The following is a 27,248-nucleotide window of genomic DNA, read 5'->3' as shown; positions in this document are numbered from 1 at the left end:
GCTGAGCCGTGGTGTTGGAGAAATTGAAGCAGAGAGAGAGGAGGCAGAGATGGGAGATAAGAAGGAAGGAGTGCCTTTGAGATGGGCCAAGGAGGGAAAGGAGATTGGAAAAAAGAGCCAGCCCTGGCCTGTGTTCTCAGTGGTTAGAGCGTTGGCCCATGCACGGAAGGGTCTTGGGTTCGATTCCTAGTCAAGGGCACGTATTCCGTTGCAGGTTCCATCTCCAGCCTTGGTCAGGGTGCGTGTGTGGGAAGCAACCAATCAATGTGTCTCTCTCTCACATAGATGTTTCTCTCTCTCTCTCTCCCCTCCTTCCCTCCTTCCCTCCCTCACCATCCCTCCCTTCCACTGTCTGAAAAAGAAAGGAAGGAAGGAAGGAAGGAAGGGAGGGAGGGAGGGAGGGAGGGAGGGAGGGAGGGAGGGAGGGAGGGAGGGAAAGAAGGGAAAGAGGCAATGGAAAAATATCCTTGGATGAGGATTTTTAAAAATGTTAAAAAAGAGCCAAATGCAAACTCAAAAATGTTTCTCCCAAAACTGAAATGCACTGGAAGAGTCGGAAATCGTACATCAGCGATTTCCCTGGACAAATTTTGGCTGAAACATTAAACAGAAACAATGATCCAACTCAAAACTCTGTGCTACCTTTATATTGTTTATACAATGGGGCTTCCGGGGTTGAATTGAGAATATTTCTGTGACGCGTAACTGGCTCTATTCATGTGGACAGAGTACAGCCCGCACCGAGCAGCCACATCTTCCTCACCCCGGTCACGGAGGGTTCCTGGGGAGAGACTTCCCTCTGCTGTGGTGTTCACCTTGGCGAGTCACCACCAGCACATTTAGAAGGCGCTACCTCTTCCGGGCCCTTGTCCCCTGCTCTCATGAAAGAATGACCCTTGTTCTTTTCCTGTTCTCTAGAATACAAAACAACGTGGATTTCAGTTTCATAAGCCCCGGGCAGATCTAAGAAATTTAGCTTTTTGCAAACTAGCAGTGTGACTTTGGTGAAGTCCCTTTCTTTCTTTCTTTCTTTCTTTCTTTCTTTCTTTCTTTCTTTCTTTCTTTTCTTTCTTTCTTTCTTTCTTTCTTTCTTTCTTTCTTTCTTTCTTTCTTTCTTTCTTTCTCGCCTTCCTTCCTTCCTTCCTTCCTTCCTTCCTTCCTTCCTTCCTTCCTTCCTTCCTTTCCTTTCCTTTCCTTTCCTTTCCTTTAAATATATTTTATTGATTTTTTTACAGAGAGGAAGGGAAAGGGACAGAGTTAGAAACATCGATGAGAGAGAAACATCGATCTGCCGCCTCCTGCACACCTCCTACTGGGGATGTGCCCGCAGCCACGGTACATGCCCTTGACTGGAATCGAACCTGGGACCCTTCAGTCCGCAGGCCAACGCTCTATCCACTGAGCCAGACCGGTTAGGGCTGCAGTCCCTTTCTCTCTCTGAACACTGTTTGGTGTTAGCCGATGGATGACTTTTCTCATGCTTTGATAAGGCTCCGGGTCTATGAGAGCTGTTTCAGACCAGCGCTGTCCAAATTAATTTTAAGACGATGTTTTATTTAACTCATACACCCAACGCCCCATCATCTCAGTGTGTAATCAGTATGTTAAAACGGTTGAGGTGTTTTACGTTCTTTGAGATTCCATCTTTGCATGCACAGCAGCCACTTTCACGTGCTCAGTAGCCACCTGTGGCCAGTGGCCAAGGAGTTAGTACCATTGTAGACCATCAGTCACCAAGTGAGCCCCTCTCAGAGGCCAGGTCAATTTGAGGAGGGTCTTTATTTTTTAAAAAAATGTTTTATTATTTTTTAAAATATATTTTTATTGATTTCAGAGAGGAAGGGAGAGGGGGAGAGAGACAGAAACATAAATGATGAGAATCATTGATCAGCTGCCTCCTGCACGCCCCCTACTGGGGATCAAGCCTGCAACCCAGGCATGTGCCCTTGAACAGAATCGAACCTGGGACCCTTCAGTCCGCAGGCTGATGCTCTATCCACTGAGCCAAACCAGCAAGGGCTTGAGGAGGATCTTTAAAAGGCCCACCTGCCCACACACAGCCCTATGAATTTCTTGCGGTTTTGCATGAATTCATTAAAAGCCTTAGAGTGGTCCTGGCCAGGTGGTTGGAGTGTCCCACTTTCACTTCCCTATTGATAAAGACTTTTTGGCATGAGTGACTAAAACCCAGCTAATGTGAAAAGGGGAGTTTATGGGTGTATGTAGTTGTCAAGTGTGAAGCCAGCTTCAGGCATGGCTGGGTCTAGGGACTCTAGCAATGTGGGCTGTCTGTTTCTCTAGGTATTAGCTTGGCTCCCCTCTGATCACAGGCTTCCTTCTCAGACTGGAAAGGGAGGGGTGTGCTGCAGCTCCAGTGTAATCCTCATGGCCTGCAATCCAAAGAGAAGAGAGGCCTCTTTCTCCCAAAGCCCAGAGAGCAAATCCTCGGGGAAATTGTGGCCTTGCTCGAACTCATCCCTGGGGCCTGAAGGATGGCCAGTCCTCAGCTCCATCCCCACCTCCCCTGGCTAAGGTGGGCAGCTAAACCTGAACCATATGGAATGGGTCTTCCCATTACCCAGAGAAAGGAGGAAAAATGCTAAGTAGACCAATTGACTTCCATTCGTTATTGACTCTAACTCCTGCAAAGCCAATAAATGAACTGATTCCAAGATGATGGAGTTCACATCAAGGGATTTTTTTTTTTTAGAAGAAGGGAGAGGGAGAGAGAGAAACATCAATGAGAGAGAATCATTGATCAGCTGCCTCCTGCACGCCCCCTACTGGGGATCGAGCCTGCAAACCCGGCTTGTGCCCTGAGCGGGAATCTAACCATGGCCTCCTGGTTCATAGGTTGGCGCTTAACCACTGTACCACGCTGGCCAGGCACACGTCAAGGGACTCTATACGGCTCTTGGCCTGGTTGTCAGTTTCCGTCCAGTAGAGACAAGAAGATCAGCAGAAGCAGGGTTAGTCCAGCTAAACAGCCATCGAGAACTGCCGCTTTCTTTCTTTTTATTTTATTTTTTTAAATAATTCTTTATCGTTGAGAGAACTGCCGCTTTCTTAAAACTGCTCCTTGGTGTGGGGACTTCTGCTTCTCCACTCTTCCTAATGTTAAGGGCCATTTTAGTTAGGCAGACCCTTCACCATCGCCCTACCCATCTCACCAGCTGTTTTGTCCTTCGGGTCTGGCATTCTCTCCGCACCTGTTTAGCATCCTGAGCCAGGAGCTGCAGCTTTGCCCTTGTTTGCCCCCCAGGCTGCCCTGGAGGGCTTGACTATCTGGAAAGCCACCAGCAGGGCCTGGGTAAGTAAAGGTCTTTGCTCAGATCCTTTCATTTCCCTGGTAGTCACACCCTGCTCCACATCTCTGGGAGCTTTGGAATTCCCCCGTCCGGTTTCCAGTCCTGTCTTATTCCTGAGGCTGGCAGAACTTGGTCTCCACTGCCCTCTGCCCGCCTCTCCTCTGCCCTCACCCTCGGCCTCGGTGACATTTGATCCCAAGCTTCTCAGGGTGCCTTTCCCCCCTTGGATCTCTCCCCACACGTTGCTTTCGTTAGATTGTTTTTGAATGCCAGTCTCTGGCCAGTCTGTTGTAATAAGTAATTTGCTGATCTAAAGTAGACTCATGAGCGGAATAATGAGTCTAGACTTGGGCCAGAAGGGCCTGTGGATTCTGAGCAGCGGGAGCCTCCTTTGCCCCAGCTCTGCCCTCTGTGAAACGGGGATGGTAGGAGGACAATGCCCGCCTCCGGAGATGAAGTGAAATTGGATATGCAGACGGCCCGACCCAGATTCCCAGGTCAAACTGTGTGCCGCGGCGTTCACGCTCTGTGTGTAAGCAAAGGAGACCCAGCTCGGTCTGCCTTAACCACAGATTGGGATGTCTTGGGCACAGGTGGCAAAGGGGAGGAGGGTGAAGCTAGTTGGAGTTGGGGCTGAAATGTCGTCAGGAGTCTCTGTCTTCCCTCCTCCCGGGGATAACGGCTACAACAGGCTGACATTCTAGCAGCTCAGAGACCCTGGGGAGGGAGACTTCCTAGGAGTTCCAGGAAGAGTCCCAAGGCTGATGCTCACTGGCTTGGCTGTGCTCACGAGGCCATCCCTACGCCAATCGCTGTGGCTGGGCAATGCAGCACAGTGACAGGCTAGGTCCAAGGTCATGGGGCTGCCTATCTAGCCGGGAGTGGGACTCTGGTCCCACCCAAACCAAATAAAAAAGGCAGGTGAATCATGGGGAAGGGGGCAAAACAACAGATATCCACTGCACACACTCATGGGTTATCCCTTCGGTGACCACCTTTTTAATAACATTGTACTCTTTTGTAAATATATATTTTTATTGATTTCAGAGAGGAAGGGAGAGGGAGAGAGAGATAGAAACATCAACGATGAGAGAGAATCATCGATCGGCTGCCTCCTGCACACCCCCTACTGAGGACTGAGCCTGCAACCCAGGCATGTGCCCTTGACTGGAATCCAACCAGGGACCCTACAGTCTGCAGGCTTGAGCTCTATCCACTGAGCCAAACTGGCTAGGGCAGTACCGTTGTACTCTTCGCCCAAAGGAGCATTGCATGGGTCGGCTGTCAAGGCAGGTAGACTGTGGTGCTGTGGGCACAGGGGGTTAGATGGGCAGAGGGTGGAAAGGAAGTAAGAGGACCTGGTAGCTACACCATCCTATGAAGTAGATCCTGTTATTAACCCATTTTACAAATGAGGAAACTAAGGCACAGAGAAGTTGACTAAGCTCCCCAAAGCCACACAGCCAGTATGTGGTGAAGGCAAGAGTGAACCAAGATTTGGAACTAAGATTCAGGCAGTTTGATCTGGAACCTGGGACAGGTGGGGAGGGCATTGCCCCCTGGACCAGGAACCCAGGGGCCTCAGGACAAGAGATGTGTGACCCCTACACCCCCAGGGACCCTCCAGCAGTTTAAGGAAGTGTGACACCAAGGGCAAGACACCAGGTTCCAGCAGCTGCCAGGATCCAGGCCAGACAGACAAAGGGGCCTGGGTGGCTGGGAGACCTTTGTTCTCCAGCCCAGCATCCCCCGAGCCCCGAGGAAGGGCTCTGAATCGGGCTGAGGGTCAGCCTCCTGCCAGCTGGCTCCAAAGCCAAGGTGATGGTGGCTTTGGATTGCTGGGGCTGAACCTCGGGGGCCAGAGGCCTCCACAGGATGAAAAAGCCCCCACCAGCCCATCGGTGCAAGGGGGCTTCATTACTTTTGCCAAATGTTGGAAAGAAACGAGAGATCGGCATGGTACGGTAATTTTTGTTCTTTCTGTACATCTTGAATCGGTGTCCTGCTTCTCTAATACAAATAGCAAGGGACACGCCTACATTTGCAGCCAAAACGGAGAGCGTAGCAGCCGCCGCACCAGTGTCTCTTCTCGGTGTAAGAGCTCACGCCTCCTCTGTTGAGGTGTAACGAAGGGATGAAGCCTTTTCCGGAACCCCCCCAACGAGAGCTAACCACTGTGATGTCCCCAGCCTCGCTTTGCTTTTCTGTCTCCCACAGTATTTCCCAAACTCCCAAAGTGAACTTGAGTGACCCCTGACAGCCTCTTGTTCAGAGACTACGAATGGTCCGTGCCCACGGTGTGACTCGCCACGCAGGGAGCCACTGGGCTGGACTTCGGCGCTTCCCACCCGCGTCACTGGCCTCCCCCTGAGTCTCAATGAAGCCGCTCTTCCGGCAGATTTCACTTAGGGAATGTCCTCAGAACAAAGGCCTCCTGGGCCCCACAGCCTCTCGGTCTGGCCTGGACCCTGGTGACGGCTAGAAGCTGGGGTGTCTTGCCCCTGCTGGGGTGCCTTGGGGAGTGAACGTCTCTGGCTCTGGGTTCCAGGCCCAGAGAGGAGCAGCGGCCTCCAGGCCCTTCCCACCTGCATCCTTGAGAAAATCCCACCAGAGCATCATCCAGGTGGGACATGCCTCCATGCTCCCAGCCCCATCCGCTGCCAAGAACTCCTCGTTCTAGAAATGTCAACGGGCCCCCATAGCGACTGGGATTGTGACCGGGGACTGGTGAGCCCTTTGCCCAGGCCTGCTGGAGAGAGCAGCCGAGACCCTTTTAGAAGGGGGTTTTTCATTAGGAGGTGGGGTGTGTGTGTGTGTGTGTGTGTGTGTGTGTGTGTGTGTGTGTGTCTAAGCCTTATGCACAGCAGAGAATTTCCACAGTGGGGGGAAGCAAATCAGAAGAGCTTTCCATTTCATTGCAGACAGAGGATTTGCATTCATGGGACAAACAGAAGTCAGTAAAATGGGAGAATTGCCAAATGATAGCCCACGTGCTGTAGGGCTGAATGGACAGGTGGCGCATCTGAGCAGGCCCAGGCCGAGGGCAGGTGGCCCTGGGCAGGCCTCGGCCCCTCTGCCGCACTGCGCTTGGTTTGAGTCTTGGGCTGCTCCTGGGTGAGTTTCCGGGGGGCCCTTCTGAAGTAGCTCTGGTTCCAGCTGGCTCTGGAGCTGGGGTGGTTGGAATTCTGCTCTTGGGGAGGTTTGTTCCATCGGAGAGGTCAGCACCGAGCAACTCGGATTGTTTTTCCGGTAGTGCAAGCAGCAGCCAGGCGCCTGTCCCATCTCCGCTCGCCCAGCCAATCTGGGGATGCAGAGGGCGGCCTCCTGCTGGGGAAGGTCTAAGTGCTGAGACTCCGGGATGGGTGAGAAAAAGCAGAGACGGCAGGAATGGTGACAGGCTGACCCCCGGGTCAGGCTCGGCAGGGAGCGGTGCAGCCGCAGTGCTGGTAAATGAAGCAGAGCCCTCTCCCCCTCGCCTTTTCGTGGAGTTGGAGATAAAGAAAAACTCCTGGAGCGTTTATCTGGAAGAAAGTTATTTACATTTCTGACAGGCAGGCTCGGGGACAGATGCAGGGGCGGCCTGCGAACCTTCTGGGTGCCGGTTGTCAGTGATGAGAGCTCCCCCTGGTTCAGGGAGGACCGGGACCTGAGTTCAGGGATGTGTGGACATACAGACATCGTGGTCCTTGCCGTCTACATCCTTACTGTCCAGAAGGGAAAGGATGTTGGGGGCGGGGGGGGGGACATATACTCACGTGTATCTGACTTTATTTTAGACAGGCGTGAACCTAGGCAGTTGTACATGGAAAACCAGAGTTGGGTCTGAAAGCACTATAGAAATTTGTTTTTTAAGGAATCTTACAAGTTTTATCAAGTAAGAGGACTGTTGATGAAGCAACAATCGCACCTTTGTTGGTCTCAGTGGTTCATAATTGGACTGCACGTTAGGATCACCTGGAAGCTCTGAACACTCCGAGGCCCAGACCACGCCCAGAACAATGACACAGCGTGTCGGGAGTGCACCGAGGCAGGGGGAGTTTTTTTAAGCTCCCTGTTGATTCCGGGGTGCAGCCGCCGTGGAGAGGCACCGCTTTCCCTTTGTTTGCGTGACCTGACTGGTCACCCGCGAAGTGTCTGACGCAGGCATGCCCTCTGAGTCAGCAGTGGGTCCGCTCCAGAGCGTGACCCAGCGTGCCAGGGCCCGGGTACCTGCTGTGCAGAAGCACCAGGCGGAGGAAGTCTGTGGCTGTGTGGAGACACGTAGGCTTCCTACAGCCACACGATGGAATACGATATAGCCGTTAAAAGGAAACGTGTAGAAATATATTTAATTGATTTCAGAGAGGAAAGGAAAGGGAGAGAGAGAGAGAGAGAGAAACATCAATGATGAGAGAGAATCATTAACGGGCTGTCTCTTGCACGCCCCACACTGGGGATTGAGCCTGCAACCCAGGCATGTGCCCTTGATGGGAATCGAACCGTGGTCTCCTGGTTTATAATTCGACGCTCAACCACTGAGACTCGCCGGCCGGGCTAAAGGGAACTTCTTACACATGCAGCAACGTGGGTAAATCTCAAAGGCCTTGTGTTAAGTAAAAGGAGTCAGACTCCAAAGGGCATGCAGCTTTCCAGGGCCTGGCAGTCTGGAAGGGGTCACCTGGAAAGGGCACAGAGGAGCTTTGGGGGTGATAGGAATGTTCAGTGTCTTGATTGTGGTGGTAGTTACCACATGTGTGTTTGCCGAAACACTAGAACTGTACAGTGTAAACCGAGGATGTTGCTGTAAAGAAATTATCCCTCTACTAAACATTTTTGTTTAAAAACACACACACCTCACTTCCTAATGAACGATGAATGGATAAATAGAATGTGGTATACCCACACAATGGAATATTATGCAGCCACAAGCAGGAACAACGTACCTAGTACATGCTGCAACACAGATGAACCTCAATAACATGCTACGTGAAAGAAGCCAGTCACAAAAAGGCCATATTGTGTGATTCCATTTACATGGAGTATCCACAATTGGCAAATCCATCGTGAAGAAAGCAGACTGTGGTTGCCACAAATCCGGGGGGAAGAGGGAATGGGGAGCAACTGTCTGTTTCGGGTGACAAACACGTTCTGGAACTAAACAGCAGTGACAGTGGTTGCATAACAATGCCAATATACTCGATGCCACTGAACTGGAAACGTGAACGTGGGTAAGTGGTAAATTCGGTGCTATGTGTGTATTAACGACCATAACAGAAAGAGGTAGAAGAGACCCCCTTCCTATGAACACGCCAAGCACATGCAGGCACGTGGTAAAGGCTGGCTCCGGGTTTGGAGTCGCTATGATCAGGAGGAATCTGCGTGGCAGGCTCCGCCCTCCATGCTTTTGCTTCTCACAGGAACTTTTACCAGGTTCCTAACTGCGGTTGGTCCCCAGCGGTCGGGTTCATAGGGATCATCCGCCCAGACGTTGAACTTGGGGACTGTTGGGGTGAAGAGAGGGTTGTGTGTCTTTATGCTTAGCGCCTAGATCGGCTTCATTTCCTGGAAGGAGAGTCAGGCTCAGCCGTGGGCCTTCAGCAAAGGCAGGCGAGGACATGAAAATGTGTGCAGAGCCGAAACCGGTTTGGCTCAGTGGATAGAGCATCGGCCTGCAGACTGAAGGGTCCCAGGTTCGATTCCGGTCAAGGGCATGTACCTTGGTTGCGGGCACAGCCCCGTTGCGGGGTGTGCAGGAGGCAGCTGATCGATGTTTCTCTCTCATCGATGTTTCTAGCTCTCTATCCCTCTCTCTTCCTCTCTGTAGAAAATCAATAAAATATATTTAAAAAAAAGAAAAGAAAAATAAATGTGTGCAGAAAACGCAGCAGGGGAGCTGCGAAGGGCTGGTTGGGAACCCAGGGACCCAGAAGCAAGACAGCCTCGAGACGAGGAAAGCCGGGGGCGGAGGTCAGCTGCAGGCAGAGCTCGGCCGGGGCCAAGGGCAGGGAATGAGCAGTTGGACCGCCCGGCCCTGCGTGGGCCTTGGAAGCCCGGAACAACCATCTTATTGACGATTTGTGAGACCCTGAGCAGACAGCTCTGAACTTGAACAGAGCCGGGATGCAAAGTCCGCACAAGGGCCTTCAGTGTCCAGAGTGAACAACACCCTTATTTTCCCCCTCCCTCCGCTGGAAGATGAGGAAGAGACCAACACGAGAAGGGTGGGGGTGGGGAGCGGGCTGAGCATTCCGCAGCCTCAATGAAACAGCCACATTCCTCGGAGGGATTGCCCGCCCCTCAACTCCGAGGGTGGAAAAATGTCAACGGGTTGGTGCACGTTGGGGCCTCGCTTTTGTTGATTGTTGTTTCCAAGAGCCTGTCGCTGGGCCCCAGGGGGTGTGATGGCAGCAGGATCGCGGGCCCCTGTCGTGCTCAGCACCTTGTCACAGACCCAAACCTACCGTGGCCGACCCTTGACCAGAGGGCTGCTGCCTGGCCTGAGACACAGAGCTGGCTCACACAGACGTGACCGTGGACAGCTGGCTTTGACAGGGAGGAATCCACGGAGGCAAAGATGGCAAGAGAGCTGAGTGCCCCTGGTCCCGGGCGACGCTGTGCAGAAGGGAGCTGGGTGCAGATCCAGAGAGGAGGGAAATGACACCCTGGGCTTGGGGACTCTGGCTCCTGGTCCTGAGTTTCTGTAATGCTGTTGCTTACCGTTCACCTAGCACCGCCGCTTTAGAGGAAAAGGAGGGTGCCTGCTCCCCCCGCCTACCTGCCTGGCGCCTCCGTTCCCCGATGGCAGGGGACCGCAGCTGCGAGGCCATGGCCGTGCCCCCAGCCTGTGTGTCTGATGGTGTTCGGCGTCTCTCCATCACCCAGAGGCGTCTTCTCTCACAGTCCCTACGTCTGGTGGAATAATCACCAGGTCCCATGGCTCTGCCCGTCCTATCTCGAGTCCGGCTCCTCCGCCACCTCCCCTGCCTTGTGGACTGTGGTGGAACGGGGGACCCCGACACCGTGACCCAGACAGACCTTCAACAGGTGGCAGGCAGCACGTGCCTTGGACCTGAGCGTACTTGCACGTGAGCCCCAGTGCCGCTCCTAACTGCGGATGTGACCGAGCTAGGTCACAGGTCAGCCTCGGGAGCCCGTTGCCACCATGTGCACACTCAGTGGTTGGTGGAATGGGAGGGGGTGGGGGCTCAGGGTCGTACACGGCCTCGCCGTTTCCAGCAGTCATCTCGCTGGCCTCCCTGCCTCCGCTCCTGGCTCCCTGGTCCCCTCCCCCTGTCCTCCCTATTCGCAGAGTTAGTCTGTCCCTCGCCCGCCTGAAGGGCAGTGTTCCCCGGCCTTCCCCACGGCATTGCCCAGCAGGCCCTGCAGCACTCGATCCTAACGCGCTAGCAGGACAGATCCAGCCCCTGTGCTCTGTATTTGTGGCCTCAGAGACCACCTTCTCCCCTTGGAGGCCCGCCCCCACCCTGCCCCATGTTCCTTGGGCCCCGACAGAGCTGTGTGTGGTTTCCCAAACACTCTTCTGAGCACCTCACCCTCTTTTCCTGCAGTGCCTCTGCCTCTTGCTGGTGAGCTCCTCCTCATGCCTCCATGGCCAGCTTAGGAACCCCTGTCCCCATAACCCCCCAGTTTGTCTCTCCTCCCGTGGTACATTCCTGATCCTTGGGACATCCCTGAGTTGCTTCTATTCTCTCCCTGCTTGTTTACTGCCCTCTCTCCAGAGAGGGGGGCCCCTGGAAGGGCTGGGCACCCCATCTGGGTCACATCTGTCTCCCCAGGGCACAGCTCGCTTCCCTTTGCCTTAGTCCTCATTTGCTGATGTGAAGATAAACAAAGGCTGTTTTCCAGGAATCGGGCAGCTTTGGGGAATAGTTGAGGATGTGGAAGAGAAGAGACACTTTCCGTTTGGGCGCCTTTTTTTTTTCTTTTTTTTTTTTCAACAGCAGAACAGCTTCGAGAAGTTCAGGGGGTCAGGAAAAATGCACCCGAGACCCCAACGGCTTTGCCAGGCCCTTTCACTTTTTCTTCTCCACTGTAGTTGAGTTCAAGGCTCAGGGTCAGAGTCCTCACATTCAGCCTTTGTTTGTCCTGGTTTGACTTCTTTAAGCTCAACAGGAAACTCATGAAAAGCTGTGCGAAACCAAACCAAAAAATAACCCAAGGCCTGACCCTACCGCCGCCTCTTCCCAGAAGCCTTCCAGGCTGAGGGCCGTGGTCTTGTCTGATCTCCGATCACACTTGAAGCTGGTGTTCCCCCACTTGACTCTCGACGTTTTGGTGGTGTGCCTGGGTCTGTACATTTCTCCACGGCTGCTGGTCTTGTCCTGCTACTGAGCCTGCAAAAGGCCGGGACCACGCTCCCCTGGCTCTGCTTTTTTAGTTTTCCAGTAAGTTTAGGCCGAGGGCCCAGCCACGTGCCGGGCACGCTGTGGGGTCTCACCTAATTTTACTCATTCGTGGACTCGGGACGCTCTGCTGGTACCTTTTCTGCCATGGGCCCTGCGGGCCTTCTCTGGACTACTCGGTTCCCGTCTGCAAAATGGACTGACGCTTGCCTCTTAGAGTTGTCAGCTAGCAGGTACCTATACATTCATTCATTCATTCATTCATTCCACACGTACAGCAGTGTGGGGGCAAAGATGCAAGACAGATGTGGTCCCAACTCCACTGAGCTAACAGACCAGACTCGGGTGGGGAAGACATATACAACTTAAAAATGAGCAAAGTAAAGAAAAATGTTATTTTATTCATTGTTCATTTTCCTCATTTTAAACTTTTAAAATCATTTATGTTCGTATTGTTAATAAGTTGTGATTAGGGCTATGAAGGCAAGAGGTAGCTGCTAAGTTAAAAAAATAAAAATTCAAAAACAAAAGACAACAAGAAATACCTACTTTGGACAGGGTGGTCAGGGAGGGCTTCTTTGAAGAGGTGACTTTCTTCCCCTCCTCTCCTTCCCTTCGGAGGCACATCTAGCAGGAAATGCTACATTGCAAGATTCTGGTGGTGTTTTTTTTTTCTGAAGGGGAGCTTAGAGATGACTGCTGGTGGTGGGGAAAAAATAACTGACGATGCCAGGGGGTGAGAAGGAAGACCAGGATGCGATGGTGACAACACTCTGAGTGGCTAGTGTAGCACTTCACAAGCACAGTGGTGAAAAGTTTCACAGACCTTGTCACTCACAACCGCCTTGTGAGATGGGCAGGCCCCGTGGTGGTCTCCGGAGCCTGGCGAGGTCGCGGGACTGCTCAGAGTCCCCACAGCAGGCGATGTAGGGCCAGTTTGGACTTATTTGCTGCTGTCATGGGGAGCAGGGTCCTCAGCTGTGGTCCCCGGCACCGGGTTTAGACCTGTGGTTCTCCGCTGGCTGCAACATTGCAGTTATGTGCGGAGGTTGAAGAACTGTTGGCCCCTGAGTTCCACTCCCAGAGATTCTGCTCATCAATCTGGGTTGGGCTTGGGCCTCTGGATTTTTAAAAATATATATATTTTTTTATTGATTTCAGAGAGGGAGAGAGATAAAAAAAAAATCAAAGATGAGCGAGAATCATTGATCGGCCGCCTTCTGCACGCCCCACACTGGGGATCAAGCCTACAACCTGGGCCTGTGCCCTGACCAGGAATCGAACCGTGACCTCCTGGTTCATAGGTCGACGCTCAACCACTGAGCCACGCCAGCGGGGGGACATCCGGATTTGTAAAAGCTCTCCAGGTCATTCCAGTGGTTGGAAAGCACTTGTAGGCCCTCAAGGAGCTGGCGTCCATTAATGAGCATGTTCTGGAGAGCCAGGCAGGCAGGGAGAGCCAAGATGATGAACCCGTCAGCAAATGCAAAAGAGGATGAACCCGTCAACAAATGCAATGCCTTGTTCTTTTTTTAAAATACATTTTTTATTGATTTCAGAGAGGAAGAGGGAGAGAGAGAAGCATCAGTGATGAATGAGTAAGAATCATTGATGCGCTGCCTCCTGCAACACCCCCTACCGGGAATCGAGCCCACACCCAGGCATGTGCCCTGACTGGGAATTGAACCATGACCTCCTGGTTCATAGGTCGAAGCTCCACCACTGAGCCCCACCGGACAGGCCGCCCTGTTCTTAGTGGAGATTTAGGTTGCTACTAATAGTGACGACAACCACACTGGTGAACGCCCTGCTCCTGGACTGTCGCCCTCTGTACTAGCACTTCTGCAAGGTGCTTCCAGCTGGGAGATGACGAGTGCTTCGATGGCGGTGGTCCTTGAGGGAGACGTACTGATAACGGGATCCGCGGGACCAGGGCCCTCCTTGGGGGCGATGCTGGACTTGGTGATGACTCAGGTGGCCCAGTCACTGAAGAAACTCAGGGGAAGGTTTTCTTTGCTCAAGCGTGGTGTTGGATGGGTCATCCATATTTCTGCAAGGACAGCGTGACCACTGTGTCATCTCCTTGGAGTGATTCTGTCTTTCCCCATCCTTGGGGAAAGAACGAACAACTGGTCAACCATAGCACTTTTTTTTTTTTTTTAGGTCAGTGGGAAATAATTTTCATTAAAGAAACGGTACATTTTTCTTCCCACATGTCTTGCTTTGTATTAGGAAATGACGTTGTGATCCATTTCACTACAATATTACAAAATATTTACAAGAAAATATTAAAAATAAACACAAAAGGCAAGATGGGGTAAAATAGACTGTTCCCCCCTCCCCCTCCCAAAAAAAAAATCTGTACTCCAGAGCCCACAGCACACAAGAGAATCAAAAACAAATATGCCCCAGATCACAAGTTGCAAAGGATTGGAGAGGGGAAGAAATGGGATGGAAGTGGTGGTATGAAAAGGAATGGACGTTTGCAGCAGAACTGCTTCAGTAGCCAACCTAGCCTGAGAGAAGTACCCTCTCTTGTAGGCAGTGAATTCCAAACAAGGCTAAACTTTAAAGATATTCCTTCAACTGGAATTAGAAAATACCCTGACAATAAAAGTAGCTCTTTTGCCTAACATAGCACCTCTTTTGATGGTTGTGGGTTTGATCTGTGTTCCAATTCTCCAGATGCTGAGCTACTTTAATTGGCCTTTATCAAGGAAGAAAATCCTGTTTCCAAATTCTCACGGCCTTAGGGGTTTGACTTGGGCCATCTCGGCCACCGTCACGCCAGCAAATGGTAGACCTGCATCGTTGGCTGAGGGCCTGTTTTCCTTTCCCCGAGACCCTGGCACTGGGCATCCCATGTGCTGCCAGGCCTTACCCCACACCCCTCCCCTCGGGACCAGAGAGTTCATGGTGAGATGCTACAGGGCCCGGGAGCAGCGGGGAGAGGGGTGTCAGAGCTAGGCCTTTAAGAAGGCAGCCACTGTAAAGGCTTCTTCTCTTCTCTGCTCTAGCCCTGGAGCAGCTGCTGACGGAGCTGGAGGACTTCCTCAGGATCCTGGACCAGGAGAGCCTGAGCAGCACGGCCGTGGAGAGGAAGAGTGGTCTGGCCGAGCGCCTCCGCCTGTACATCAAAAGCAGCAGTAAGTGAGGCCCGGGCCTGGGGGAGGCCCCCTGGGAAGGGACCGATGGTGGTTGTATTGACAAGGCTACTGTAAGTGAAGTTTCACAGGCTGGGTGGCTCACACAGCAGACATGTATTTCCTTACAGTCCTGGAGACCAGCACCCCAAGATCGACGTGTCTCCTGATTTGGTTCCTTAGGAGGCCTTGCTCCTTGGCTTGTGGACGGCTGTCTCCTCCCTGGGTCTTTATACCGTCTTCCCTCTGTGCTGGTCTGTGTCCAAATCTCCCTTCTTATGAGTTCACACTAGATTAGGGCCCACGCCAGTGGCCTCCTTTAATGTTAATCACCTCTTTAAAGACCCCTTCTCCAAGTACAGTCCTCCTCTGAGCTCCTGAAGGCGAGGATTTAGCATATGCATTTGGAGGAAACACGGTCCAGCCCATAACAATAGTGTAGGAGGGATGTGACTTGAATGGGAGCCCAGACATCTCCAACCACTCAACACATCAGCCACGAGTGAGGTTTTCAACAGAGTGTTTCCAAAGCACTTTTCCGTACTGGTGGAAAGTAGAGAAGGGATAATAAACTCTTGTAATCACAGCTGAGGCTTCATTGAGGGCTTCCCACTTGCTCACGTTATTAACTTGTTTCATCTACAAGACAGCCCTCTGAGGTTGGCTGTGATGACAGAGGAGGAAACTGAGGCCAGGAGACTTTATTTTTAAAAAAATATATTTTATTGATTTTTTTACAGAGAAGAAGGGAGAAGGATAGAGAGTTAGAAACATCAATCCGCTGCCTCCTGCACACCCCCTACTGGGGATGTGCCCGCAACCAAGGTACATGCCCTTGACCGGAATCGAACCTGGGACCCTTCAGTCCGCAGGCCGACGCTCTATCCACTGAGTCAAACCGGTAAGGGCGAGGCCAGGAGACTTTAAATAACTTGCCACGTGTCATACAGCCCAAGAGAAAATGGGAAAACACAGTTTTAAGAATTTGTAAATCACAGAATGCTGAGTTCTTAGTTGTTGTTTTTTTTTTTTTCTTTTTTACTGAGGTCCGTGTTCACACACAAGCAAGTACACAGATCATGAGTACGCAATTGGTTGAGTTTTGACAGTTGTCTACTGTCTGTGTCCCTACCACCCAAAACAAGGCAGAGTATTTCTGTCATCCCAGAAAGTTCTTTCTTGCCCCTTCCCAGGGAATTCCCCCCCACCCCCCCCCGTCCATGGCAACCACGGTCCGGGTTTCTCCCACCGTAGATAGGCGTTGCCCGCCCTTGAGCTTCACGTGGATGGCATGGTAGAGCGTGCACATCATGTCTGGCCTCTTTCGCTCAGGAGGTTCATCCACGCGGTGGGGCGGGGCAGTGGTTTCTTCCTTTTATTGCTGAGAAGTGTTTCCTTCTGTGACGATGCCACCATCTGCTGCTCCATTCACTCGGGGCTGGGCATTCCGGTTTCACACATTGGGACCATTATGAATAAGGCCGCTCTGAACATTCTTGGACGCGTTTTCTTATGGACACATGGTTTTGTTTCTAGCACATTCCGATTATTTTTTTTTTCTAATAGAAAAGCCTTCGTGTGAAGTCATAACAGTTGAGCTGAGTTTATTTTTATCTCGGTTGCTTGAGGATCGGAAGTGATGTTCGGGGACAGTAAGGGACCATCAGAGGGCATGTCCTCCATCTGCCTCTCGGCAGGAGCAGCCTTCATCCGTGCCGGGCAGGGGGCGTGCACCTGCTCTGGCCGTCAGAGTCAGGAAGTTCTCCCTACGGCCAACCTGAACCTGCCAGGCCACACGCCAAGGTCCCTTTTCCTCTTCTTTGTTCCCGGTGGAACTAGTTTCTGTTCTCTGAATAACAGAGTCGTCGTAAAGCTGGACATGTTGCTACCTGCCCGGCAGCCTTCTCTCCTGGTGAAACAATCCTGGCTCCCTCCGCCTGTCATCAGAGGCGTTCTCCTTGAGCTGCTCGGTCTTTGGGCTCCAGGCCAGCCCCTGGTTCCCAGGCTCCTGGCTTTGTAGTGAGCGTCTGCCGGCCTGCCCGCGTGCTGGTCAGCCGCACATCAAAGGTGGGAACGGCAGATGGGAAAGCCACATCACAGAGCAGGTGAGGTAGAGAGGCATGAATCATCTGCAAGAGGATTCATCAGCGGAATCTTTTATTTTTTTAATTTTTATTTTTTTATTTTTTATTGATTTCAGAGAGGAAGGCAGAGGGAGAGAGAGATGGAACATCAGTGATGAGAGAGAATCACTGATCGGCTGCCTCCTGCATGCCCCACACTGGGGATCGAGCCCGCAAACTTGGCATGTGTCCTGACCGGGAATCAAACTGTGACCTTCTGGTCCATAAGTTGATGCCCAATCACTGAGCTATGCCAGCTGGGCATCAGTGGATCCTTTATTACTATTACTAGAGGCCCAGTGCATGAAATTTGTGCACTGGGGCGGGAGTGGGGGAGTCCCTCAGCCCGGCCTGCTCCCTCTTGCAGTGCAGGAGCCCTTGGGGGATGTCCAACTGCCAGCTTAGGCCCGCTCCCCACAGGCTGGTGGTCAGTGAGCATCATAGCAATCAGTCGTTCCACTGTTCAGTTGATTTGCATATTAGCCTTTTATTATATAGGATTTTTTATTGATTTCAGAAAAGAAGGGAGAGGGAAAGAGAGAGAGAGAAACATCAATGATGAGAGAGAATCACTTATTGGCTGCCTCCTGCACGCTTCCTACTGGGGATAGAACCCACAACCCGGGCATATGCCCTTGACTGAAATCAAACCCTAGACCCTTCAGTCCGAAGGCCAGTGCTCCATCCACTGAGCTACCTGGCTAGGGCCCTCAGCAGATCTTTGAAACAGCACACTCCCCAGCCCATCGCCGTGTGCTCTGACCTGAGAATGTGCAGGGATGAAGAATCTCTGGCGGGAACTGGAAAGCACCTCTGTGATGGGGTCCGAACCCTGGTGCTTGGCTCTAACCCCTCTCGCAGAGCCCCTGGGGGGAGGGGTCCCCGTGTTGGTGTAGCGTGCTGTGGCCCTTGCAGTAGGGTGGCCTTGGTTTCACACTTGACCTTTGCGTGTTCTCACTTGGTCCCTGCAGCTCGCAGGCCTGCAGGAGGCTGCCGAGACCCGGTCACGGCCTCCCAGTGCGACGCACCCCCAGAGTGCCACCCCGGCCGCTAACAGTACACGTGCACCGCCCCACCGAGGCCCATGGCGGCCACTTCTGGTCTTAAGGTTGTGACAGTCACTGCTCTTTGCCCCTGAGAACTTCCCCCTGGTCCCCTTGGCGCATCCTTTTGACCACAGAGTGGCTGTCACGGCAGCTAATGTTGTGCGTTGACCGGATCCCAGCACTGGGCTCAGCATATAAAATGACATGGTCTCTGTCATCCAGTTCCCTTCCCAAGTCAATGAGGGAGTTGTCGTTGTCCCCATCTTACCAGTAAGGGAACCGAGGCTTGGGAAGTCACTTGCAGAGCCCCGTGGCCCCGGTGCCCGAGCAGGGCCTGGGCAGGTGCGCCCACCACTGTGCTCTCCTCCAGCCCCGGGGTGTCAGACTAACCTGGACCGCACAGGACAGAATCCAGAGTCCCCCGGACCTACAGCACCCGTCTCGCTCTCAGCCTCACCGTGCTTCCTCCAAAAAATGAGCTCGGGCCGATGGAGCGTGGAGGTAGAGGCGGCTGATCGCCGAGCCAGCCTGGGGCCGACGCTGGCTGAGCTGTTGTTTCTCGTGGGTTTGACACTTTTCAGATGGAATTTTCCATTCGGGTTGTTTTTTCATCTTTTGCTTTCTTATTGCCACACCAATTCTCTACTAACTTTGCTTTTGGTCTGCACGGCGAGGTCTATGGATGGGGGCCTGCTGTTGGTTCCTGCCTTCGCCAGTGCGGGCCCAGGCCTCCCCCAGCTTCCCGCTCAGGCACTAGAGGGAAGTTTCAGCGTTGCCCCTCCGCTGGGAAGAGCTTCAGATGTTCTGTCTGTCCAACTGCAGCAAAGAGGGTCCATGTCTCTCCTCCCCACCCGTCTCCCCGTTCCCGGGGAAGGACCCCCCCCCCCCCCCCCCGCTACAGGCACGCTCCCTCCCCCAGGAAGCACAGCCGGCTCAGGGCAGGAGGGTGCTCCTTCCAGCCACACCGTCGGCTCTTGTTATTTTCATACTCGGGTGTAACTCCTCCATTGGGGTCCCCGCCCACCGGCCCTCAGACTGTTGGGTTCCTGGAGGCAGAGAGTGTCCGGGGTCCCCGCACCTAGATTAGCGCTGGTGTTGGGTGCAGGTCTGGGAATGAAGGAGAGCGTCCTCCCTCCCCAGGCGGCTGCTCCCCGGGCCACAGGACAGCTCAGCAGCCTCCCCTGGGAGGGCCCCCGTTCACTGGGCTCTTCCCAGGATTGCAGGCGGTCCTGGGAGCCTCCTCCTTGCCAACCTGGATGGTCCTGGATCCACAACCCTCTGAGAATAAGGACCTGGTGGACCCCGGCCCGCAGGTGCCCGAGGTGGGAGACGCGCAGCCCTGGAGGTGGCCTTTGCAAGTTTTTTCTGGAGCTGACGAGCCTCCCTCTTGGAGGAAGCACCTGCTGAGAATGCCGACAGTTAAAACAATAACAGTATTTTGCCTTTTATTTCTTCGTGTGGCAGTGTGGGCGTAGTCAGCAAGATAAAAAAAAAAAGAAATAAATGCAAAATGAACATTAGGCATGATTTATGTCCTTAGATTCCTGTTGCGATCTTTATCAGGGTCCCTGGGTATCCTGTGGTGGGGACCTGCCTCTGTATTTGGCTTGACAGTGTTTTTGCGTTTATAATCGCTGTCCGTGCGCATTTCCACGTGCTGGCAGTCCACATGGTTTTTCTCTTCTGAAATGGGGCCCTTTAACTTTCATCTCAGCTGTCGCTATAAACAGCAGACATAGACCTACTTCATTTTTCACTGTTGGGTAGCATCATGGATGAACAGTATTGTTCAAATGGTCTCCTGTTAGTGAGCATTTAAGTTTTGTTCTTGTTTTGTTTGTTTGTTGTTTTGTTGTTGTTTTTTTAAGAAACCTCATACAGTATTGCAATGAACATCCTCAAGTAAGAGTATGTTTACATGCTGGAGTTGGTCTCCAGGAGAAATTCCTGGCATTGGAAATGCTGGGTCAAAGAATAGGAAGACGTACAATTAAACCATCCTCCAAAATCACTTCCCAGTGGCTGTGCCGATCCCCACGCTATTCAGTAATTCGTTTATGGTTACAGGCATACAGTGCTGTTGTGTATGTTGATGTGTCATGGTTTGTTTCACCATTTTCCCATTATTGAGACTGTGAGTTAGTGCCCATATTTTGGGCTGCCATTTTTTAAAAAAATTTTTTTAAAAATTTTTTTCAGAGAGGAAGTGAGAGGGAGAGAGAGATAGAAACATCAGTGATGAGAGAGAGTCATTGGTCGGCTGCCTTCTGCGCACCCCACACTGGAGATCAAGCCCGCAACCTGGGCCTGTGCCCTGACCAGGAATCGAACCGTGACCTCCTGGTTCATAGGTCAACACTCAACCACTGAGCCACACCAGCCGGGCTAGGCTGCCGTTTTTAATCTTCGTCAGTTACGAGACTACCTTCCTTTTTCAAATTTCCCAATATTTGGGTTTTGTACTCTTGAACTTCACAGTTAAGTAGAAAGAGGCCATATTTCATCATGATGGTTTTCCATACGATGCGGACAAGAAAACCAAGGCCACACTGGTGAGGTGTTTTGCCCAGAATTACACTATTCATGGCACAGCCTCTCCGGCCTCCTCCTGTAGAGCCCTTTCCCCCTGCGCACGCTCTGCAGGAGGTACTGGCTCAGCCCCTCTGGAGCCCGGAAGGTGGAGACAGGCCGGTTGTAGCTCCCTGTGTTGGGGCCTCCTAGTTCCCTCCGTGAGCTCCTGCAGCCCTTGGGACAGGGGTGGTGTGGCTGGCTGGTCCCGGCGGGGCTGGGCACCGGGCTGGCGATCCACGGACCGACGGTGGAGGACGCATCCGGTGGCATCCTCCTCCTGCTCCTCTGAGTTCTCAGGACTGTTTTCGCAGGCCTGTTGGCTCGAGTCTACGCGGTCTGTGGTGAGGAACTGACTGGCACGGAACGGCCTCCTTTGCCAGGGGTTTGAATTGGGTTCCTTGGCTCGGTAACAGCGTCTCCAACCACTGGAATCTATCAGCCACACGTCTCTAGGAAATGCAAATTAAGGGCCTCGAAAGACATGCAGGAGGGTTTGTAAGAGGAGAAACGCTAGGATGAGCTTCCTCGGCGGGCGCCTGGAGAAAAGAGGCCTTGGGTGTTAGCAGCTGAGCAAGTGCTAGGAGACTAGCCTTTCTCGGCCCAGGCAGGCACTGGGAAAGTAATTTAGAAATTACTCTAAAGGAGGAGAAGGGATATGCTGCTGCAAGGTACAATCTCCAGGGTAGAGCAGGTGGCTGGAAGTGCTCCATTGCCAATTCCCTGCACATGTACCCCTCTAAACCCAGAGCTCATGCTTTGGATTTCTCAGGCCCCCCACATTGGCACCCCACCTAGAGGCCTGGGAGCTAAACTTTCAGATCCTCAGTGTGACCTGTCTTAAACGTAGACCTTGTTCTGGTTAGCCCAGGCAAGTAATTCAGACTAGAGTGAGAGTGACTGATAGGAAGCATTCTACAATGTAAATGAAACGCTAGGAAACCCAGAGCAATCTCTGGTGAGTGGAATATGAGGTGCAAATCGCTGAGATGTGGGTGCCTTTCCCCTTAAGATGTCTGCACCCTGACTGCAAACTAACAGTCGGCAACCTGGCATTTCTTTGTTTATGTTGGACTCTTGGTCAACTCAAAATGTTGTGAGTCTTTCCTGGAATCCAAGCAGAGGACAGTGTCACTAAGGGACACCGTTTCTCTCTGGAAGCCCTTTCCCTTCCCGGAATCACACGAACTTCCATCCTCCCCCTGCAGGTTCTGACGAGGAGTACATTTACATGAACAAAGTGACGGTCAGCAAGCCACAGAATGCCGAGTCCCAAGACAAAGGTACGGGGCTGGGGCTGCCGACGGCCTGGCCAGCTCCCGGGAGAGGGGAAGGTGTGAGCCTTGGTCCCGTCCCAGCTCTCCGTCCTCCCCGCCAGCACCCACAGACGGGCCCCGGGGGAGATATTTTGGAGAGTCACATTTTGGTTGGTGTATTTTGGGTTGATGTATTTTGGGATGTTGCATCGGGCCGCCTCCTTGCCTCTTAAAGGTCTCGCGAACCCGTTCCCAAAGCCTCTCAGCTTTTCCCGGCACTGTCCCAGGAATAGGAAGTTATAATTCAGACGCTTTCAGAAGGCAGCTGTGGATGGTGCTGACCCCACGGTTCCGGCTTTATGACCTTCGATAGAAGTCTGGATTTTATGTGTGTGTCGGGGCGGGGGGAGGAAATGGTGAGGTCAGCAACTGCCTTAATAGTAAAGGCTTTTCCCCAGGTCTTCTCTTGGGCAGGAAGGACATGGGATGTCTTCCGGGCTGTCTTAGTCTCTGCTCAGGTCTCCTCCCGACTTCCCTTGGAAAACCTCAGGAGGAGAGCTGGCAGACCCCAGGGAGATCCGGAGGTTTGTAGGTGGGGGTGGGGGGGGGGTTAGAAACCCATTTCCCAACTCCTGTTTCCCAAAGGCAGAGGCTCGGAGAGAGGCAGAAACACGGCACCCCAAAGCCCTCCGTCCTATTCAGATCTTGGCTCCCAAACATCAGCCACCGAAGCCCCGACGTCAGGTCTGCCTGCGCCTGTCTGTCCTGGGCTCCCGGGGCTGCTGGCCAAAATGGTCAGACACCGAAGGGCCTTCCTTGGGTGCCTTTCCCTCAAAAGCACACGGCGGGCAGGGGGTGTGGGTGGTCAAGTTCTTCAGTGTGGCGTTTCCACCTGCCCCATGGCGAGGCCTGGGCTCAGCAGCACCCACCGGCACGGAAGCAGCGCCTGCGCCGGGGGCCGCTGGCCTTCCCGCTAAACCGTGGGAAGGAAAGAGCCCTAATCACAGGGTCGGAGCCGAGCGTGGCTTAATATAGTGACCACAGGGCAGCTCCCCGGGCGCTAGGGCTCTGTGGCGAGGCCATTTTTGACACGGGGCAGGTGGAGGCGAGCTTGCGGAGCCTGCCAGACCCCAAACCCGCTCCTCCTGAGGAATCTGGCGGGGGCCCCCGCTGTGCCCTATTCTGGGAGGGAAAACAACCTTGGCTCCAGCCCCTGGGCAATTAGCACCTGCCCAAATAGCACTCGCGGGCACACGTGAGCAGGCCTTCCTGGGTGATGAGGGCCTGCGGCGAGGCTGGAGGCTGGCACCCCTCACCGGAGCTTCTGCTTGCTGCCCACAGCGCCTGAGGAGCAGAGCCCCCTGGCCAACGGGGAGCCCCGCCAGCACGCCACGGCCCCTCAGAAGAGTCTCCCGGACCTCCCGCCCCCCAAGACCGTAAGTGTGGGCCCAAGACCCCTGATTTCCCTGCCTCGGGCCCCATGAACTTCCAGTTGTTTTCACAGGTATCCATCCGTCCAAGGTCTAGCCTTTTCTGCGTACCTACTGTGTGTCGGGCACTGGGAGAGACAGGGCCAAAGTAGGCCTGTCTGCAGGTGACGTCATTTGCTCAGGACCACAGTCCTGGGATGCTGAGGGTGATGGAAGGGGGAGATGAGGGAGAGCCCCTTTAGCAAGCGCCACAATGTGTCCGAGGCCACGTCAGGCTCTGGACCCAGCGCCATGTGGGGCCACGTCCAGCTGTGGCTGCCCACTCAGGCCACCGGGGGCTTTCAGAATTGTACGTCACGTCACACTGCGCGTCCTGCTTGGAATCAGCCCGTAGCTCTCGTTGAACTTAGGAAAAAACATCCACGTCTCCTGGCACGGCCCCAGGGCCTGCCCAGTGTGGCCCAGCTGCATCCCCAGCCTCTGCGCATGCGCCCGTCACTGGGACTGTGCCACGTGGTCGGTCCTGCCTCGGGGACAACGCACCTCCTCGCCTGGCTCTTCGATGGCGGCTGCCTCCTCATCTCTTAGACATTCTCACACCGACTTTCCCTGGCCTGCGGATGCCGGGCATTCCACCTCCATCCCGCCCCAGTTACTGTCCGTCCCACTGTCCACTTACCACCTCCTCGGCACTGCCACCTTGAAATGTGCCTCTCAGGCCAGATACAAGCTCCCTGGGACAGGGACTGCGTCCTGTTTAGTGTTTAATGTCCCGTGTCTGCATACAGTGAGCCACACACACATGGATGGATGGATGGAAGGAAGGAGGGATGAATGATGGATTTATGGAATCATAGGCCTGGGTTCAGGCCCCAGCTCAGCCAGGGACTAGCGCTTTGACCTTGAGCAAGTTATAAGGTCTCTGGCGCTTGTTTCCTGGTGTGGAAATGAACAGAAAGTGGACACCTCTCTCCACGAGGTTGTCTTACTCAGCGGCCTGAGGTTGTGCGTGGCATCCTGTGTTATATCTGGTGAGGTAAGTAGTGGTGTTGATACTTTATGGCTGAGGAGCGTGCAGTCAGCAGGTTTCTATGGCCTGGGTGTCACACAGCCTCCACGTGGCAGAGCCAGAACTCAAAAGAACCCGAGTTCTTTCCTCCATCGGTCTGGCTGGGAGGCTTCCCCAAGAGGGATGAGGTGAGACGATGTCCACGGAGCAGGGGTTCCGGGAGATCAGCACCAGCAGGAAGCTCCCTCCGGACCACCCATCACTGAGAGCTGAGGTCACCGCTGAGGGGATCTCGAGCCCAGGCCCCCTGCCTTCATGCCTTCTGCGGTGGCCGGCTTCTGCAGGCTCCTCGCCTGTGGCCACACTGGTGGGGCTGGAGGGCCTGGGACCCTGTCCCACCGCACGAGGCTCCTTGACTTGGGTGACAGCTGGCAGAGGCTCTGCATCTCAGAATCGGAGTCCCTGGTGTCCCCATTGCACTGGCGACTCTGGTGACGGCCACACCCTCGCGCACACAGCCGGGTCCTCCTCGCCAACTGCCTGCCTATCTCTGCCAGTTCTTCATCTGGACAAACAGGCTCAGGGAGTTAACACACCTGGGCGCGATCCCTCCCCCGGGAGGTAGCAGGGCCGGGAATCGGACGCAGGGCCTTGGTGTCAGCCACTCTGCGGCCTCCCGGAACTAAGCCGGTCGTTTTAGCGGAGCAAAGGCATTAGGTCTGTTCCATCCGAAAGCTCCCCTTCGCTTCCTGCCCAGTGCGTGGGGGAGACGCACGTCCCCTCTGCGGCCATCCAGCTGCTGCTGGCCGTAGCCCCGCGGGCGATGCTGTGGTTTCTGGTGCGTCCCACGTCCCGCTTGCTGGTGGTGGGGGCGGACAGCTGGCTGCTCCGAGCCAGGGCAGGGATGTTCTGTCCGGAATTCACCTGATTCTGCCACCACCGGCCCCGCCTGGGGCGGCTGCTTGTGGGTCACCTGGTCGTGTGGGGGGGGCGTTCACCAGGCAGAGTCCCACAGGCAGGAGTGCTGGGTGGGGCTGACTTGCTCTGGGTCGCGGTGCTTTACAAACGTGGTGGTGGACAGAGGGGCTGGGACCTGCCGTTATAAACCAGTCGGACCCTGGCCCGGAGGCTCTGGCACGGGCTTTAGCTCTTCCTCCGGTCGCCCGGGGCGTGGGTCCCGAGGCCCCGGGCTCTGGGGTGTGAGAAGCAGGGCCGCAGGGGCCGGGGGTGGCTCTGTCAGTGCTGGAGAGAAGCGTGGCTTCGGAGCCGGGGAGATATCACCACCCAAGAATAACACAGTCGGGTGGCCCTCGGACGGTGGGAACGGTTCCAGTGGACACGCTCCAGGCCCTGGGGGACTTCCAGCAAACAGCTGGCCTGCGGTCCTCCCTCCTCGTGGAATTTCTCTGCTGAGAAGGAAAGGGGTGCTGACTGCAAATCCCTTTCCTAGGTCTCCCCCAGTTCTGTCCTGGGCACCCACCCCCACCCCAGGGAGCTGCTGGGTGTGCGGTGAGAAAGGGGGTGGCTGGCGTAGTCGGGGCTCTTACCCCTCCCTGCACACACGCGCACGCACACGCCTGCTCTCCCTCAGGCTGCCTCTCTGGTCAAGTCTGGCTCAGGGAGCCATAACTCTTAGTCCAAGGCCCCCAGAGGAATGGCGTCAGGGCAGAGTGGGGAGCAGCTGGGGCTCTGAGGGAAGAGGAGGAGGAGGAGGAAGAGGAGGACAAATAGAAGAAGGAAGGGGTTAGAGGTGAAGGAGGAGGGGAGGGGGGGAGGAGGAGGAGGGGGGAGGAGGAAGAAGGAGGAGGTGGGGGGACGACTTGAGCAGCAGCAGTAGTTTGGGAGCATGAGCTTGCAGTGACCCTGTGACCCCTCTTCTTCAGACAGAGAAAGCCCCGCCCTTCCCACCCTGACCCCAGAGCTTCAGGGAGCCGTGGTGGCTTGTCCGGCCCCAGGCCTGCGAGTGGCTGTGGTAGAAGCTGGAGTCTGCCTGGGCTTTGGGGTCCCCTGTGCCTGTGGCCGGGCCAGGTGGATGGCCTCTGTCCCGGGCTCAGGATGTCCTGATTCTCTCTCTGGCGGCTGGGTCCCCCTCCATCCCCTTCCCCCCCCCCCCCCCCCCCCCCGCCTCAGAGTCAGTGCACAGCAGACCCGACCCGCGATGGAAGGGTCAGCCAGGGGTCTAGAGCAACCTCGTGGGTGTGGCCGGTGACTCAGGCCGCTGTGGCACTTCAGGCCACTGGCTGCACCGCCAGGGGCTGTGGTCACTGTGGGAGAAACAGATGTGCGCTGACACTCTTGGTGCCCTGGCCAGCACCGCCACCTCCACCCCACCTCCCTTCAGAGGCCCGGACACGCATCACTTGGTTTTAAGTGAGCTGCTCTGGGCGGGCAGCAACTGCATAACCTACATCACCACCGCCAGTCTGCAGAGCTGGGCCTGGCCGATGCACCAGCCCCCCCCCCCCCCCCGGGAACCTCCCACCGTGCTCTCTGGGGCAGGTAGCTCAGAAGTGCAGGGCCACCCCAGGCCATCCGGGCCACCCCAGGCCATCAGCTTCAGCCATGATCTCTATTAGAATCGGCCAAATCCACAGCCGCCCGCTTTTCCGTAAGGCATTTTACTGGAGCGCAGCCACACTTACTGAGCTTGGCATCATCTATGGATGCTCTGGCACTGCATCAGCTGACTTGACGGGCTGAGATCAGAGACCCTGCAAACCCCGGAAGTGCTTTCTGTTTGGCTCTTTACCGAAAAAGTCAGCCGACCTCTGGCAAATCCTGCGGAACCGGATAGCCTTCTTCCTGCGACCCTGCAGACAGGTTTCTGAAGTCACATCTCTTCTGTATCTTCACTTCATGTTCATAATCTTCATGATGATGATGATGATGATGATGATGATGATGATGAAAGAATAGTTCTTTATCCCTAACCCCGGGACATTAGGCTCTCTTGCTCCTTTGACCTCTGATGGGGCCATGGTGTCAGTGTAATGAGGTGGCTCTATTCCAGTTGTGCGCACTCC

General features: G+C 54.3%; 1 protein-coding gene across 9 annotated transcripts in view; it reads left to right on the top strand.

The window, feature by feature from the left end:
• AFAP1L2 (actin filament associated protein 1 like 2) overlaps positions 1 to 27,248 on the top strand; it is an 86,284-nt gene that overhangs the window by 36,736 nt on the left and 22,300 nt on the right. For all 9 annotated transcript variants that reach the window (XM_079794152.1, XM_079794153.1, XM_079794155.1 and 6 more), the window contains 3 exons: positions 14,668 to 14,796; positions 21,739 to 21,813; positions 23,128 to 23,222. In XM_079794152.1, coding sequence (XP_079650278.1) covers positions 14,668 to 14,796; positions 21,739 to 21,813; positions 23,128 to 23,222 — 299 coding nt within the window. The remainder of the gene's footprint in view (positions 1 to 14,667; positions 14,797 to 21,738; positions 21,814 to 23,127; positions 23,223 to 27,248) is intronic.

The sequence above is a fragment of the Cnephaeus nilssonii genome, assembly GCF_951640355.1.
Source record: "Cnephaeus nilssonii genome assembly, chromosome: 16".
Classification (NCBI taxonomy): Eukaryota; Metazoa; Chordata; class Mammalia; order Chiroptera; family Vespertilionidae; genus Cnephaeus; species Cnephaeus nilssonii.
Note: the sequence above shows the minus strand (reverse complement) of the source record. Positions and strands in the feature narration are given on the sequence as shown.